General features: G+C 40.8%; 2 protein-coding genes across 4 annotated transcripts in view; both read right to left on the bottom strand.

Moving 5' to 3' along the window:
- Positions 1-610: 610 nt before the first annotated feature.
- Positions 611-14,115, bottom strand: tab1 (TGF-beta activated kinase 1/MAP3K7 binding protein 1). Its single transcript, XM_029503438.1, has 11 exons — positions 14,062-14,115; positions 12,968-13,098; positions 12,072-12,225; positions 11,577-11,672; positions 10,810-10,948; positions 7,904-8,020; positions 6,342-6,453; positions 4,772-4,916; positions 4,152-4,365; positions 2,772-2,925; positions 611-1,285 (listed from the first exon to the last, which is right to left on the bottom strand). Exons 1-11 carry the CDS (start codon positions 14,113-14,115, stop codon positions 1,063-1,065), a joined length of 1,539 nt encoding a protein of 512 aa, XP_029359298.1. The 3' UTR covers positions 611-1,062.
- Positions 14,116-15,348: 1,233 nt separating this feature from the next.
- Positions 15,349-18,393, bottom strand: part of syngr1b (synaptogyrin 1b) — a 32,900-nt gene continuing 29,855 nt past the window's right edge. For 2 of the 3 annotated variants that reach the window (XM_029508546.1, XM_029508536.1), the window contains exon 5: positions 15,349-17,368. In XM_029508546.1, coding sequence (XP_029364406.1) covers positions 17,150-17,368 — 219 coding nt within the window. In that variant the 3' untranslated portion in view covers positions 15,349-17,149. The remainder of the gene's footprint in view (positions 17,369-18,393) is intronic. The other variant, XM_029508555.1, reaches the window with a different exon arrangement.

Genomic DNA, 18,393 nt, shown 5'->3' with positions numbered 1-18,393 from the left:
TCTCTCTCTCTCTCTCTCCTCTCTCTCTCTCTCTCTCTCTCTCTCTCTCTCTCTCTCTCTCTCTCTCTCTCTCTCTCTCCAACTGTAATAACAAGACTTCATGAAGAAAGACAGTCTTGTCTCTTCTAACTGTCTTTCTGACTCATGATGTTATCAGTAAATTGTGGCCACACCAAATGCAGCTTTCAGCCCCGTATGGATAGTCATGTTTTGGTTGTAAAAACGGGGCTTGGCCATCATTTGAGTTTTGACCCAGTCTAGCCTAAATAGGAAAGGATTAGCTTTATTCAATTTAGTTTGAATGGAGTTATCTCACTGAAAGAAAGTTCTGGGTTTGAAGACCTGGGAAATAAGTCCTGGACTGAGCATACCGCATCGTACTGTCATTCCTTCTCTATGTTTGGGGTATACTGTCAAATAAATCAAATGAAATCAGAGATCTGTGAGGAGTTTGCATCATTTTCCTGGGTCTTTTGGGACTCCCGTCTCGTCCCACAGTCCTAAAGCTCCTCTTATCGTTAAGGAAAGTTTCATACAGGGATGTCAAACACGTCAAAGACGAATATGAAGAGAAGTCCACAGAGTCGTTCATTTAGGTGATATATTTCATTACAAATAAAAAAAAAAAAAAAGTAAACTCTCAAACTCATTCATCCATTCATGCGTTTTTAAGGCCCGTAATCACAAAAGTCTCATGTCTGCAGATATACGTTTTTGCATCCCACAAATTACGACAACAATCCAGATTATATATATTCACAAACACTTGTGACCAGCATCTATTGTTGAAGGGCCCAGATCACTTTGTGGTGTGAAATGATGTTTTCTCCTTTCAGGGATTCTTCCTTTCTATATTGGCTTCACAGTTCTTTGATAGCAAGACCTTGAATTGAAAGCCCCTGTCCTTCCTCCACGTGTCTCCATGCACCTGTAGGCCACTTATATTTTTATATATAATACATTAATAACAGTCCATCAGTCGTCCCACCACCCATTAAAATCTCAGTCAATGTGTCCAGTCTGCATCTTTCCAACTGGCACCAAGCACCCTCCTCGTCCTCATCACTGGGGTCCCAGTCCTCCCTGAGTACTCTGGCCGTCACTGTGGTCACCCCCCCACAGGCGGTAAAATTGACTGAAGTCCACGTAGGGCGGGACCCGCCCCGTCTCGTCCGGCTGCGCTGCTTGACTGCCTCTCTGGCGGAACAGGCTCCCGTCTCCCGAGCTGGAGCTGGAGCTCTGCGTCTGGGTGTTGGTGGACTGAAGGGTGGCTGTTGGGCTCTGACTGTTGGGGCGAGCAGAAGGGGGAAAGGAGGAGGAGGAGGAGGAGAAAGGTTGGTTGTTGGAGGCAGGTATGAGGGTGGGAGTAGAGGAGGTGGGGGCATCGAAGGAGAGGAAGGGGTCCATATCGGGGGTGGACAGACACAGGAGAGAGGTGGAGATGTGGAGAGGACGAGGAGGAGGAGGAGGGGTGGTAGAAAAGGAGTAGAGGGAGGTCGAGAGGGGGAGTGGAGGACGAGGGGAGGGTGGGAAGAGAGAAGGAAAAGGGAGTTCAATTATGGGCTGCAGGATGTCGACGGAGGTTTGGCAGGTTGTGGGGCGAAACATGCTAAGGGAGCAGCAAAAGGACAGGCGAGGATGGAGAGTAGGACACGGGATGGATATTGGCAAGTCGGGGGCCATGAGGAAGAGAAATACAGACGTGAGTCAGATGGTGAGTGATGGACAGGAGCAGCGCGGAGAGGAGACAGTGGAAGTAATCCCTGTGGACGACTGAGATGGGGAGGGCAACTAAGGAGAAAGAAAGTGAAGCGCATGCAGCAAATCTGAAAGCGCAGCCACATGAGTGTGTCATTATTAGTTTGCCCATAAGCATCAATCTTACACCAGAGGTAATTAATCTACAATAAAGGACTGTTAATGTCTGGCTACAGAATATTCATGATATTTTTCATTCCTTTTTCCTGCACATTTTTTCTTTCTTCTTGTTGTTGTTGCTACAACTAATATTCGTAAATTTCCATTCAATGTTTATGTCCTTGTATTCTTCATCCCTTTTTTCATGAGCTTGAATCTATTAATTCACTGCCAGCAACCAAACAGGATTGAGAGAGGTGGCTTTTTAACTGATGTCTTTCTTTCTTTCCAGTGTACACTGTAAGTCAAAAAACCATTCCTGACTTCATTCCATCTATAATATTGTGTACTCAGTGTACTCACAGCGCTGTATAAGATACACACCATGTTTTTATGGGAAATTTCAACATTAAAGATTAGTACAACTGCTTCCTTGCTCGACTGTGAAAGTAATCCAGGTCGGACACACACAAAAACAGTGTCACATTTGGGAGGTGAAAACCACGCTCACTAAGTGGAGGAGTGAAAGTCAAGCTTATCGAAAACAAATATAAGAAGGGAGGGATGGCTAAAATAAGCTTATCAGTAGGAAGGGAGCTGTGGAGTCAGAATAGCTCAACACAATGAGATTGGCACACGAGAGTTCAAACCAAACTCATCTAAAGCACAGAATAACATTCCAGGCAAAAGAAGTGGGCAAGACTGTGCGGTTACATTTGTTTCTTTATTATTCAGTCAAATAGAATAAGTTTGCTATTAAAAAAAAAAAAAAAAAGAAAATTCTTTTGAGAGCATTGATTGAATAATAAAGAAAAAAATCTAACTCTCTACAAGACAAGCAGGAAAAAATATGTAAAGGAGTAAAAATCGACCTTACCCAGACCAAGCAGAGGCCAGAGAAGAACCAAGCTTACCCTGGAGTGGGGGTTCCTTCCTCTAAGGTGGATGCAGTGTTGGTTCCATTAGTGAGGGTGCTTTGGGAGGGCATGACCAGTGAGAGGGTGACACTGGTTTTACTGGTGCTCTGGCTGTTCGAATAGGGCACAGACACCGGATAGATACGGCCACCTGGAGGAAGAACGTTAAAAAAATGAATTAATGTATTTCATTAAATTACTCATCTCCTGGTGAGTAATGAAATGAAAGTGACTGAGTTGTAACACAGTTTTTTTTTATCTTAACTTTTCATAAATACTGTTATCAAGAAAATCTTCGTGAAATAAAATGCGTGGGCTTGGTGAAAAATTGGCATAACTGAGTAAATTGGATACTTCCTGCCTGGACCTTGTTATTTTGACTCCATGTGATATTTTTGGCTTCACCTCGGAAACTCTTTGAAAATTGTCTACTCAGATACAGATAACTCTGGTATTATTTTATGATTTCTTATGAAGTTCAGCTTTTCAGCATAACACAAATTTTATTTCATGAAAAAAACAACTGCAAAAAAGCCAATATAATCCAACTTCTTCATCGTGTTGAATTTTCCAAATTTCTACATTGTTATCATTTTAAAGAGTCCTGAAATTGCCCAAGTCCTTTATCTACTGCTGTTTAACTAAGTATTTGAAATATTGATGTAACAGCTGTTGATACTACTACTTGATCAATACAATACTTTTAAACTAGTAAGCTAATACATTTCTATTGTGCTAATGCAATAGGAAAAAATGACTGATTCTCATAAGTTAAAGTCTAACATCGTTGTCTTCTAGGAACATATGAGAGGCGGTTGTGTTCCTACAGGTGACCCAACCAACAACTCTAAGTCCTTACATGTAAGAGAACATTGCACTTGTTTGTTACAAGCTTTAACATAAGTTGCATTATACAATTACAATGTCAAAACAATAGCAATGTGATTTCTTTGTGTGTGTATGATTTTAAAATGGAAGTGTGGCCGACATCATCAAGTGGGGTTTCCTGATGGCCAAAGAACGTATGGGCCTGATGAGTCTTGAGCAGTGTCTATCTCTTCCCCATCAAAAATAAAGGCACTAAAAATACTAAAAAATAATATTAAGAAAAAAGGAAAAAAAAAATTAATCTGAGAATTGAAAAATTCAGTTTTGCAAGTGCAAACAGCTCATAAAAATCTTTAACCAATAAGTTGTGAGTTGACTTTCTTTAAAAGAACATTTTTTTGACTGACTGTAGGAATATGAATAAAACATGTTTTACATGCCTCTAAATTATTAAAGTTTAGCATGAGGAATCCTGCGTTGGTGTACTCAGTCTGGAGGTCTGTCCCTAGACAGTGAAATGTGAACTAATCCCAGAATGCCCTTCCTTACCCTGTGTGGGCGTGAGCGCTCCATCAGCCAGCGGCATGTTGAGCGTGCGGATGAGCAGGGTCATGTCCTCGTGCCGGGAACAGTAGGTCGCCCTCTGACGGCCGGACACGTAGACATCGTGGTGCAGCCGTTTGATGCGATCCACCACCGACTGAGCCACTGCCTCCAGACTGGTCTGCTGGGCCAGCTCTGCTGCTACCATGGCAACAATTTCCTACACCGACAGCAGAGCACAAGAGTCTTGAAAAGCTTTATTGATGTTAAGAGTTGAAAGAGTATAAGATGATGAAAAGGATGCATAGAAAAACTTGAAAATGAGAAGAGAGGACAGGAGGGGAAAGAACACCAAAATGAAAGAGAGAAAACAACAGCAATGAAAACTTTGACCAAAGTGGACATAAAAACAGAACTTTGGGATAAGAGAAGCAGCAACGAGAAAGATGAAAAGGTGAAAATGGGAGGTGTGGGTAGGAGGAGATGACAAGAAGCAAAAAGAAGGAAGGAAGAGCAGAGATTTAGGCAGGAGTAGGTGGTTTTCAAAAGAAAGTAGACAGACATTAATACAGAGATTAAAAACAGAGTCTGAGGAGAGAAAAAACTGTCAGGATGAATGTGCAAACCTGATTAGCTTGTTCAGGGCCGTGGGCTGACTCAAGGGCATTAATGAGACCTTCTGACATGAGCAGCAAGAAGCCTGTCACACCATCCAGCGACTGGCTGCCATGAATCTCTGGCTCAGGAATGATTGGTGTTGTCTTAGCCGCACTGATGGGAGAGCAGATAAATAAAGATGAAAACAAGAAAAGAATGAAACACAAGCTGGGTGGGGGCGCAAAGATGAGGAGAGAGAAAGTGAAATTTGGAGATAAGGAGGCAGTAAATGGTGAAGTCTGGAGGTAAAACATAACAAAAACAAAGAGGGAGAAACTGAGACATAAATGCACCTGCCCTAAATACAATAAATCTAAATAATCTCATACAGCTGGATAAATGCTTACAGTTTGACCACATCAAATTTCCTGCACTCTCTTTGATGGCACCGAGGAGGAAATTCTGCAAAGATTCTATTACGTGTTTTATTTTGGATTTTAATTGGAACGGCTCATAGATATGTGAGCTAGATGTGCTTGGCCTGAACAGCACAGTGAAACAGGAAATGAGTGAGAGAGATTTTGTGGAGGGGCAGGCGGAGGGTGTGCATAGATCATGGAATTTCAAGAAGCTCAGCTGTGGTAAAAGTGAGGACTGTTATGAAGTAAGATCTGATCATAAAGCCTCTACTGTCCGCAGTGAGAAAAAAGATTCTACTGTAAAATGTTTCATTAGTTACTCCAGCTTCCCTTCGATTTCAGCTCTGAAAGAGACAGAGTGACATTTAGAGGAAAGCTCAGAAAGAAATTACAAGATTGATACCACACTCCTCTTTGTATAAATTTAATAAAGTATGGAAATAGCCTGGCATGAAGTAAGGCTGGGATGATGTACGACTTCATTGCATATCATAATAAAAAAGGCACTCAAAGTAAGCTGTTGTTGTTGACTTGTAAATTTCTATTATTGGGATTATGACCTGATTACTACTTTTTCCTTATTATTGTTTTTCAAGTAAAAAAGACGTTGTAAAAATATCAGTTTCTTATCAAAAGGTAAGTTAAAGTGATTTAGAAGGTCTAAAGTGATTTATACTGTTTTGAGGTTTCAAAGAATATTTTCACAGCTCTAGCATAAAGACCAAAACCCTGAGGAAACATATCCCATCCCTGTCCAATGCAGTGACAAAAAACATCTGCCAGCCAGCATATCTGACATTTGACTTCTTGCTATGGGCGCTGCATGAGTTGTGCCCCTAATAAAGATGAAATGACAGAAGATGAACATTCATCAAAAATCTGTTCTATTTTAGGTTTGTAAAGAGGAAGTGTCTTTGTTATTTCTGGGTTGTATTTAATTTCACTTTCATCTTGTCAGACAGTCAGACATCCAAGGAAGAAAGACTGTAGATTGGGAGCCAATGCTTCATTTTAGATGGCAATTCATTTTACATGGATGCTGCAGAGTATGAATTTCTTAAACAATTTCATAAACAAAAAGAAAAAAAAAAAAGAAATAGTAAAATAAATTAGAGAGAGTGGGGGAGCAGGGGGTACCAAAGAGCTACATGGAATTTTTATTTGTGGTTTATAAGTTCACCTGAGCAGGTCAATTTCAGTGTAGTTGAATTTGACCCTGTAGTCTCCAAGTCTCCTGGTGCTACTCTGCCCCGCTATATGCCCAGCCTGCCTCACACGAGCTGAATCCACACCTGAGGAGGAGAAAGCATGAGGCGTCAGCTTAGACAAGAGCAACTAGTTCAAGCACAAGGTGTGAGCGTATGGGTGGAAGGAGGAAGTTGCGCATTCACGTGCTTGCGGGTGGATGAAAATGAGGGAAAGGTCACCTTCAGCCAGGGTTAATGGAATGACTGCCATTTCATTTAAATCATTCAGGGGTGGGGGCAGAACAAGAGAATAGTTATGGAGACTCAGAACTGGCAGAGAGACAAAGAGCAGGAGAATAAAGAGAGGCGGAGCAGTGCCTCATCATCTAATGGTGTGGCTGGAACTGCTGGGAAAAAGCCCCCTCTGATATTTATTGCAGGTGCAATGCACCGAATGGTTCTTCTGCAGAGCTAATCTCGATGTTTGTATTTTCCTTTACACACACAATCCTCGTTACTAGACCATTAGCTTGGCTGTGCACTGTGGATAGATGACTCCAAGTGTGTCTCTAAGCCATCCTGTCTCCACTAATGGCTGCGTCTCTGACAGCCTGTACATTCTGCACAGAGCCCGAGGAGTGTAGTCAAAGGTATGTCTGAGTGCTCTCAGGCTGCTGCAGTAATTGGCACCCTGATACAGCAATGCATTCAGTATAACCAATTTAGTTATCAGCTATGACTGAAGACAAATTCAGTTACCGAACTTCCAGCACTGATTCAGAAGTGTTTTATCATAAGATTATGGCATCATAGTTAAGTTGACCAATGCCCTTTTGGATATAAAATGCCAGTCCTTCAAATTTTCCTGAAAGAGATTTCAATTAGAGAATCGGAATCTGAATGAGAAATATTGCATTAATCACCAGGGAAGTTGTTTTATGACCAAACACATGCTTCACAGTGACCTTGACCTTTGAATCTGACCTCCAGATTCGAACCATCATCATCATTCATCCTTGAGTCGAAATTGATTTATTTTTTTGAACCAAATCAAGGAGGCTTGTATGACACAGATGGACAAATCATAATGCCACACAATGCCTCTGGTATGGCTGTCACTGGCATGGAGGCAATACAACTAAAAGATTAAATAAAATCCAATCTAAATCCAATCAAAAAAAAAAAAAACTTTTTTCAAATCTGAAGCTAAAATTTAATGGATTTATTCACAAGTAGCTGGCAGCATATTCAAATTCAGAGAAATCACCAGCCTTTTCTTGATTTTAACTCCAGTATTGTTAATTGTTAATAAGCATATTCATGACACTGCCACGATGGATTTCCATTCTGCTGGTTTAAGCCTTTTATGCCTTTGCGTTTGAGGAGGGGAAGCCCAACCGCTGAAACCAAGTAGAAAATAAAAAAAGTTCCTAAGCTATTATTAAAATAAATCTCACTGACCATGTGAACCAAACTACACGATGCATCTGTGTTCCCCTTCATCCTCTTTCTTGGGTAACACTCTGTGTGTTAGGGTTAACTTTGTGTGTCTCACCCAGAGCAGCCAGTCTCTGCAGCTCGTCCTCGTTGTCGGTGCTGTGCGGTCGGCCAATCTGGAGAACCTGGTTCTGGCCGTCGCTGCTGGACTTGCACAGCAGCACCCTGTTAGTGCCTGGAACAAAAGACAAGTAGGGAAAAAAGAAAACTGGTGAAATTTTACAGCAAATAAACCCCAGTGAGGTTCACAGACCTTTTTGTGTACTTGTAATTGTAGGAGATTTACAGGTCCAATTAATACCATTAGGGATGATCTCGGTCATGTTTGCTTACATGAGCGCATCAATGAAACAGTCAAAATCAATACATCAACATATTTGATGTGGAAAAGACAAATACCAGAGCTTGGCTATGGGTGAGCCAGAACGGGAATTATCATTAACAACTGAACCCGTGTTTAACAAGCTGTTAAAACTGTCCATAATGCTCTTGTCTATAAAACTTTTATTGACACTTTTAGAAAAGAGTTGATTTAACCCTTTGGTAACCATGGAGGCCAGTTTTGGTGATTACTGCATACTGACAGTTTACACACAAAAGGGTGGGGTCAGAATATTAGAAAATTGACTCAATGGCCCAAACCTCAAATTAATTAGCAAATGAATAAAATAAGCATTGCTGGTCCTTTTAAAAGGCTAAAAGTGAATCACCATCTCCTGACACTTAAGCTGACGAGGGACCGACAGGCCAAGGATTCATTTACACTGAGCAGAAGCTTCACTTCAACTCCGAGCTCTGATAATGTCTGCAGTTCTAAGTGCTGCTACTGTTAATTGCAGATGAGGTCATTCAATCACACCATAATGAAATTGCAGGGGGGTGGGGGGGCTCTGTCCTGTCCGTTTGGCCACGAGGCTTTCACCCTGTAACTCTGTGCGTGAACCAGGACGCTTACAAGATGCACTACCAAGCCATTTAGTAAGAGCAATTACCATGCTCATATGTGTTCAAGTACAAATCAGTACAAATCAGGACTGGCCAACACTCAACTACTCAACTGCGTTCATATATCTTTGTCTCAGAACACACACGCACTCTCATTCCCAGGATATCAAATTATGGGTCATACGACCTTAACTGTCAAATATATTTCACATCAGCACACAGCTGGCAGTGCTTTTTAGAGCACACTTACTCTAATGCTTGAACCTCCCTGGGATCCATGTTCTATCAACTTTGAACTCCTGACCCTAAAACAACGGGCCAATGGGGATAACAGCCCTCCTTTCTACCCGCTACTAATTACCAACCACCCCCCCTCCTTTTTTTAAAACTCTGTCCTTGAGAAAGAAAATTAAGGGTGTGGGCTTCATTTTCTTGGCGGCTGCGGACTCAAAGATGTGACATCGAGGGTATTCAGAAAGTGCATTTGAGGAAAAGGAACGACACAGTGCCTGTTCATATGAAAAATGCCCCATCTCCAGTAGAAGGGGTCCACTGTTTTACATCTATTGTGAGTCTTATGTTTAACTTGACTTCATGATGTAAAGCAGAATTTGCATTTCCAAAATGCACCCAAACACATGTAAATACATGCATACACTGAAAAAAGAGTAACTTCCTCCTGCCCTGCAGCTGGTGTTTGCAGGAGTCTGATTTGGCACTGGGGATCCAGTGTGCTTACCTTACCAGGTAATACCTTTCAGGCTTTCTGCATGGTATGTAAAACATATGTTTGGTGGCAGGGCTTTTCATCCTCTCTACATTAGTCCTCCAGAATTTAGTTTAAGCATTACAGAAGCATCAGAAATTCCCAATTTTTTAAATATCGAAAAAAATTTGCCTTCTGTATTCAAATGTATTTGGCAAACCACGCTGTCTCGAGTTTCTGGGTTCTTACGATCAGCTGCAATTTGTGCCATTTAGAAATTCAACCAAGGGTAATTAGTATGTAAGCAGCACCAAGCACCTTTAACAAGGTCAAGCTCGATAGCCCTTTACTGTGTAGCTGTGTGCTGGATGGAAGCAGACTACCCAAGATCTTAGTTGTTCACATAAAGGCAACAAATGGGGTTAAAAACTAATTGTAATAACTCCTACTTGATGCACCATGATATTAAATATGCAACCTTCCCATCCTAAACTCAGCCTTGCCTGAAGTGGATGCAGTGCATCTAGCATTAGCTTACATGGTTTCTATAAATAGCACTAGTGTGCTCTCTGTGAAGAAACAACAAGGAGCACATGCAAGATGGATGTCTTCCTAAATGGGTTTCCCGGCTTAAAAATCATAAGTCCATTTTTGAGGGCCAGCTGATATCATTGCCAGTTTGTAGCATTTGAAAAACCCATTTCAGGAAACATCCAAACACCACACAACGGAACGACTGGTATTTTCATATCAGCAAAGAACAAAGTGAAATATCCTGCATCTAAATAGCTGCCATGTGCAAAGTCCCCTTCTTAATGTCTTCCAATTTTACAGCAATTTTTTTTTCTGCTGTAATCACCAGTTCAACGCCAGCTTAGCATGGCACGAAGAAAAAGGAATCTCTAAAGCAGAACCCTAAATGTGGTGCCAAGTGCGGTGGGGTCTGCAGTTTAGGTTAGTTCTAAAAAGCTGATCTAACTTGAGTAAATGTAAAGAGTAACACAATTCTGCATTTTCAGTTATCTGAACTAAAGTTCTGTGTAGTGTTAACATAAACCCGCTGACCTCCCACTGACTCACATGGAGTCCACATGGATTCAATTTCAATACAGAAAGTGGATTCCGACATTCTGGCTTTGAAAAGAAAACAAACAAACCTCAAACTTAAAACTTTTGGAAGCCTGACATCTACTGGCATCAAGTAGATACTGAAATTACCCTGCATTTGCTGGCAAACATATTGTCAACTACGACCAATTAGATGGTGCTTCTTAGATATCAATCTTAGACTGTGTAAGCCAGTGTGTCCATACCAACATTGGCGATGTATAGCTTGTTGTTGAGGATCAGCGCCACCACGGCTGTAGCTCCCCCTGATACCTCCTGCTCCAGTTCCTTCAGTCGCTCCTGCACCTTCTGACTCTGAGGAGAGAGCTGGTGGAATGACACGTTCTGACCGGCCCAGGGGGAGACGAGAGAGGGGGAAAGAAAATGGAGTGAATGGGAGGAGTAGGGCAGGAGGGATGAAAGGAGAGAAACAAAAATAATCAGTACATTGCAGAAGAAAACAATGAAATTATAAGAGAGATGAAAGGCAAGGGGAAACAAGGAGAAAGGGAGAGTGGTGGAGAAGGAAGAAAGCAGACAGGCAGGCGGTGAGATGAAAAGGGATAAGAGATGAGTAAGAAGTGGGATATAGTGAGCATGGAAAAACAGACAAAAGGAGATTATAATTCAATCCTAATGAAACTCTAAGCGACAAAAAGTGACTAAAATCATTTAACACACAAACTAAAAAATGCCCACATGTGCAAAAGTGTCAGAACTAAATGAAAACTGTGTAAAGCAGAAGAAAGTGAGGTGAGATTACTGCCGACTGGCACGAGGAGGAGAAGATGAAGAAAAAGGAGAGCTGGATTCACAAATAAGAGAATTGACATGGGCTTATCTAACAAAACAGCCAGATAAGACCAAATAAAACTAAATGTGAACATTACAAGCTCCATACCGAGGCCCAGATCTGGGACCAATCTCCTCCCTGTGTCAACTTTAAGCTCAATGTGCTTTGCGGTGTGTGTACCTCATTGTGTGGCAAGACGTAGTTGGACAGGTGGGCCTTTTCAGCCAGGGCATCATCTATTGTCTCAAAGTAGCTTTTCTCCACCACATCAAAGGCCTGAAACAGCAACATACTCCTGAATGTGCTACATGGATCATACACACCATTATGAATACAAATATAGGCTCCAAATGTATAGATACATGCGCATACAAGTCCCTCGTTTGCTGCTAAAACTGCATCGAGAGCCATGAAGCTGTGTTTTATTACTTGGAATTTTGACGACTCCGTTTTTTTTGTTTGTTTGTTTTTTTGAGTGCATGAGATATTGAATGTATCATGTCTCACCTTCTCTATCATGTTTCTGTCAGAATTTTGAGTGTTTTGAGTGGCCTATTCATGTAAGAACAATTTTCATGTATTAGCTTTAGTGGGTGCAGTTAATCCATGCATTAACTTTTCTGATCTGATTCTTCCAGAATGAATTATACTTCTTCACATTGAGACCTTGCAGACCTGAGTGAGGATCCTTCGGATGTCAGTGTCTGTGTGACTGGAGGTGAGCTGTCCTAGTAGTAGTTCAGCTGTTAGACACTGGGAAGCAAAACTGGCCACTCTGCTGCCATCATAACCGTTGAAAACCCCATACAGGAAGCAGCCATCCTCGCCCCTGATTGGTGGACAAACACAGCAAACATGAAGCTTCTTTTTTAATTCATGGAGGGAAAGACAATAAAACATCCTTCATCCAGAGTTCTCAGGGTATTGACAGTACTGACAGTGGCAAAGGTTTTGCTGTTTCATTTACTTTAGGCTATCTTAGATGTGGAATTGTGGACTTGTTTCAAACACAAAACAGAGACATGCAGATATACTGTAACCCCTTTCTGCATAGCCTTGCTGGCTCTATTTCAAGCAGAGCTTGCAGCAACATGACGAAATGCGTCAGTCAGCAAAAATCTAATGCTTGAATGAACAAGCATTGAGCTGTATTCAAATCAAAGTGATTCAATTACAGCTAGGTATGAAAAACCACAAAGCCACAAGAGAAGGTTGATCAATGTGTTAACCACATTTCTCTGATTGTGCTAGCTGTGCACTTCCACAATGCAAATTGCAGTTTTTTTTTTGGTGTTTTTAAACCACACACCTGTTCATACATCTTCAACCCCCTGGTGACACTATGATCTCACTCATATCTGATGTAGATGCATAATTTACAAGAGTAAACAAGATGAGGGTAAGCATCTTGATTTTCTGTTTTTTGCTATAAGTTACCTTGGTTTCAATATGAACTATGAATGTGTTTTGATGAGGTGAATGTATGAATGTTACCATGAGGTCACAGGTAGATTTATGCCAGCAAGTTTCCATTGTCTACTCAACATTCTCTGTTCTTACTGAAGGCTCACCTGAACCTCAGGTGTCCATCCTCATTGGGGTGGCTCTGAGTTCCTTTCCCATCAGGACTGTAAACACAGTTCGGGGCCGTGCCGACCCCACACATCTGGCACAGTGGCAGGTCATCTGTCCAGCTCTGATGCTGTTGGGGCCAAAAAAGGAATAAGGGAAAACTCCAACACTGTACAGATCGTCTGTGTCTGGACAACGAGCACAAACAAACAATTTGGCCACAACACTACTATGAGTTAGCTCACGCCAGATATTAGCATGACATTTAGTCAGTGACTTGTTTTACAAAACTATTTTTCATAACAGGAAGGCAGTCATCATGTGTTCTACACAATTCACACCATACATTTTCTCATCTCCAATCTGTCGGTTTTCTACTATAAATACTGTTTGGTTAGAAGATAATTAGGAATATCAAATCTGGAAGCAATTCGTACTGTGGAGGTTAATTAAATAAAGTAAACTGACACCATGGGACAAGAGGTAAGATAAGAAGCTTTACTGTCGTTGTGGAGAATACAACGAAATTTCGCTTGGCAGCATCTCTTCGATAGCAGCTATGTCACATTCAAAATAAGAATAATTTAAAACGGCATGGCATGCCAATGGAAGCACAAAACCTAAGACTTAAAACATGAGCTAACTGACACCATGAAGTATAGCAACTATCTTACATATTCATTTTTCAGATGAATTATATCAACACACCCAGGCACTTCAGCCGTGTTTGTTTACAAAGTGGGGAGTTAGCCGATGGTGACTCTCAGCTACTTCACACATTGTGTGAAACCTGAAAGCTTCTACCTGGCACGACATTTTAATGCCAGTTGGTCTCTCTGTTGATTAAACGTGAATGAATCGCATTATTTTGAGATTGCAGCTGGCTAACTGTTAGCAAAGCTCAAATGGGACCGACTAAAGTTAGCTAGCTGTTAGCATCTCTGAAAAAAGAAACTGAACGATGAAGCGATGAAAACGCCAAAACGACCACTGTGAAGACCAACGACACTAAAGCACTCGGCGGAAACAAACTAAAAGTGCTGTCACTTTTCATTTATGAGTGAAAGTTACGAAGAGTTGAGTTTTCACTTACGCTCTGCATTAAATTCCTACGCTGCGCCGCCATGTTGGACGGGAGTCGTTGCATTCAGGGACAATTCGTCCTTACGTAACTAGTTGATCACAGATGAATACACATTTAGTGATTTTCTTCTTGTTTTCGTTGCTCCGTTTATCTTTACAAAAGTTCACATTGTCGTCTTAGCTAGGCACTGAAGTGAATTTAATCTTTTTATTCTTTTTCCCGACGCCCTGCGCCATTAGAACGGCCATTCGGTTATATTAATCAAAAATAGGTTAAATTTCCGACAGTCTTTAAAAGCTGCGTTTTAACTTTTATTTTAAAGCGCTTCCTTAAAAAAAAAAAAGTAAAAATGTAAACTCATATTATTTCTAAGATATTATTAGATTCATAACACCCCCGAAAAATAAAATAAAAAAAAAAGAAATAAAATAAAATAAAATAACTACTTCCGGTGTGTTGTTCCGACAGATTCCTTTGACAGTGTCTCCGCCATGAGGGGTTATTATGAACTACAGCTGCCATTGTTTTGTTTTTTTTTTTCTGATGGCTGTCGGGAAACTGAGTTTTGTTTTGAATGTATATTTTTATTTGTGTATTTGTAGTTCCAATTCTTAAGTCAGTCACCTTGGGTTCTCACTTTATTTGAAAGGAGACACATTTAAATAAACTGATGCACAAAGAACTTACTTTGTGGCCTTGATGAGCTTTAAGGATTTTCTTCCATCACACTATGAATGAAAATTCAACGTTGACACACCAAAAAAAGATTTTAAAAACAAACAAATAGCATGTGCTTGCGGCAGTCCAAGCTAATTTTTTGTTTAGGTATTAATTCACTACTGATCAGCTTCGTTGTCTTCCACTGTGTAGAGTTCACAGTTACAAACATGCTCTATTATTTCAAAGGCTTCCTGCAAAGTCTATTCTTGCATCCAACTGCAGTTAAAAGTCTTGCCAATGGAGGGAGACATGTGCTGCAGACATTTACTGTCTGACTGCAGCTGCTTGGTGTCAGTAATGCCCTGAGAACACTTCAGTGAGATTTTATACTCAGTGTTTCTGTAATTTGTTCTATAAGTGTGACCAACGGTGGAAGCAGGATGATTTTAAAAGCAGAAATGTTGAGTGTGTATAATAATAGTCATCTTTTCTGATCCCTGAAAAAGACAAGCTGCCGTTTTTCTTTTTTAAATTTGCAAGGTAGTTGAGCAGTTCTTACATATGTGAACAGGAACATGTGTTAAGAAAAGGCCTTAAATGCAAAAGATCCCAGACCAGGCAGTTCTATCTTTATATCAGTATTTTCTTCATTTTTATTGGTTAAAATCAAACACATCAAAAACATACATTTGTACACAATCTTTTTTCTCAAACCTTAGCTTTTTTTTTTAACAGATTTCACAGAGGAACATCACACATTTCTAAGTCTACACTGTTGTAAAGTATAAATGTTCATACATACTTTAATAATTTGGTCACATTTTTTTGTAGTAATTTTTTATAGTTAGTATTATTATTCCAAAATAAAAACATCTCCTTACCTTGAGAGCAACATAAAGGATGAGGCATGAAGGACCTCACCATATATTATATCACAAGAACACTCAAAGAGACCATCGCTTTTCTGCCTATGGTCGTTTCCTTTTTTATACAGAACTAACATAATGCCCTAAAATAAAGCATAATCTTTTGTTAAACACTATAATATACCGAATTATAGATTTACATATATTTATAGAGATAGATATACTTTATTCTTTCAGAAAACAGAGCAATGCATGTTCATGTTCAGTACTCAGGATGTTCATGGTTGCCTCATGTGTAGATTTGCTGAAATAAAATGGAAAACACAAAGATAATAAATGACCTGCAGTTCTTCGGTGGTAAGCCGTCTGCCTGCCTGCCCATTTGTGTCATTAATAATGCTCTATAATGATGTCAAATGCCTGGTTTTCACTGAGGGTTTTTACGTGCTTTAGGAATAATACAGGACAAAATTCAGTCAGCTGTATCCTAAAGCCAGCTGTGATCCTGTGTATGTTGCCCTGTGTTCGTTGGGTTTTGCTTGGCAGTCAGCACTAAGGCAACAGTTGACGGTGGAAAAAAGCAGGTTCTTCAGGGGAACAGGAAAACACAAACATCCATGCCTCAATTAGCAAACAAAAAAGAACACAGGATAGCTTGTAACACACACAGATACGCTCCCATTTCCTGTAATGCACCTCTAAGGAGTTTCGTCAGCAGAAACTTGTCTTGTATCTGTTCAAAAATCAATTCGCTGTGGACCTGTGCTTGCATGTGTGTTTGTTTTTGGGGTGTTTCAACGAATACTGATTGCAGTCATTTTGCAGACCGACAGCACATGAGCTAAGAAAAATAAAGGCAATATGGTCACAAGCATTGATCTGCTACTGTGTGACCATTTCAGCAAACACTGGACCTCGCAATTGTTTGTGAAGAGCTCAACCCTCTTTAACACCATCGATCGAACGCAGCATCTCTCTTAATCCCAAGACATCCTCCTACAGACGTCCTGAACCCTCATCTGGTGTTCTAACTGCTGACTCATGACCAACCTCATATCCCACTCCTCACTTTTACCCATCCTTCCCCAGAATCTGGAGAGTTACCCAAGATTTCCTACAGAAAGACAAATTCTGTTGCTTGTCTTAGAGAAAGAGAAGGTTTGAGCCTGATAATTCGACTGCGAAATATGCCGGCTTCCACCCTGGTCACAGTTGGTCTCACTCGGTTAAGAGCACTAACTCAGTGGATAGCCAAATATCAGTAAGGTGTAAACTGGCACAGTACTGCTTTATTCTGGCCCAGGGTAGGTGTTTGTTTTTTTTATTTCATATTGTGCTGGGTTGAATCTTCAAATGTTTGCGCATGGGGCAATAACTAACAGTACTGTTATAATAACTTTAGGCTAAAATCAAACTTGCGTCTTAAATGGGTCAAAACAACCCACCGGTACTCAGTGGGGTTAATGTAGCATTATGTTTATTCTATATGGATCAGTACAAACTGCTTGAAATTAGAAATTTTGGGCAACATCATCCAGATCATCCCAACTAAATAGCTACCCCCAAATATCTCAGTAGTCCTGACGCTGGTATCCTCCAGTGCCATCAAAGGCCCCATCGCTGTTGGCCTGGCCCCCTCCGCCTCCTCCCGGGCTCTCCAGATCATCCCCACCAAAAGAGGTGTAGGGGGCTCCAGCTGCATCCTGGCTCGGGTCCATGTATTCCTGGGAGAAAAGGGCTGAGTCGGCTCCCAGCTTGTACCGCTGGAAGGCCAGGAAGGACTGGCCCGCCTTTGGTAGGTGATCGGCAGTTATGAAGGACAAGAAGGCAAAAAAAAAAAAAAAAAGGTGCACAGATGGTGATTGAAAGGTGTGAAGATAAATGGTGAAGCGGAGATGCAGTAGCGTTAGAACAGAAAGGTTTGGGGGAAGAGAGAAAACACAGAAAGAGAAGGGAACATTGATTAGTTGGCTGGAAAGCTTGTGAAGCATATTAGATCGTCATTTATTTAGTCAGCACCAGCGGGTTAGTTCTTCAGACAGCAGTGCAGAAAAGGCTATTTATCCGTATCACTCTGCTCCATAGTGGGGAAGAATCCCTGAACACCACTCTGCATTTAAACTGAGCCTGTGTGCATTATTAAACAGCCGAGACCCTGTCCTGTAAAACATCACAAATCTCACTTCAGTCAATAAATACAGATGTTTCAGGTCAATGACGTGCAGGAGCCAGATATCGAGTCCAGAGAGACAACAAAGGTGCTGACTCAGAGAAAGACAAACCCACAGAGGGAGACGAGCTGATTTAAGATCAGAGATCTGGGAAGTTGTATTTACTGTTGTGTCATAGCTGATCAGTCTGAATCACCTGTTGGGATATTTTACACATTGGATCCAGAATATTTCTGATGGTTTTTTTGGCTTGTTTTTTTTATATATGGATGTGGAGCATTTAATATACTAATTTTGCAATAAGGGTTGTATTTATGGCCCAATTTGCATGCACAGTTTCAACCCATAAAAATCCAATCAATTTGCAATAAAGCCTTTTAAAATCCATTGCCCATACTGTGAAGTCAGCCTCAAAAAGCTATTACAAAAAAACAACAATCAATCTAACAGCTTAATTTCATAATATAGTCAAGGAAGGAAAGGTATGCACGGAGGGAGAGTTGAATACACAGGAGAGCATTACTAACCTGGTTCTGTCCAAAAACAGACAAGACTAAATGTGCCTGACTGTCATGTCATAAATTTATCTGTTCATCCTGAAGTCCTGTCACTTCTGGAAGCTGCTGTTAAAAAAAATTCCCCAC

The sequence above is a fragment of the Echeneis naucrates genome, chromosome 1 (genome assembly GCF_900963305.1).
Source record: "Echeneis naucrates chromosome 1, fEcheNa1.1, whole genome shotgun sequence".
Taxonomy (NCBI): Eukaryota; Metazoa; Chordata; class Actinopteri; order Carangiformes; family Echeneidae; genus Echeneis; species Echeneis naucrates.
The sequence above is the reverse complement of the archived record's forward strand: the minus strand, read 5'-3'. Positions and strand labels throughout refer to the sequence as shown.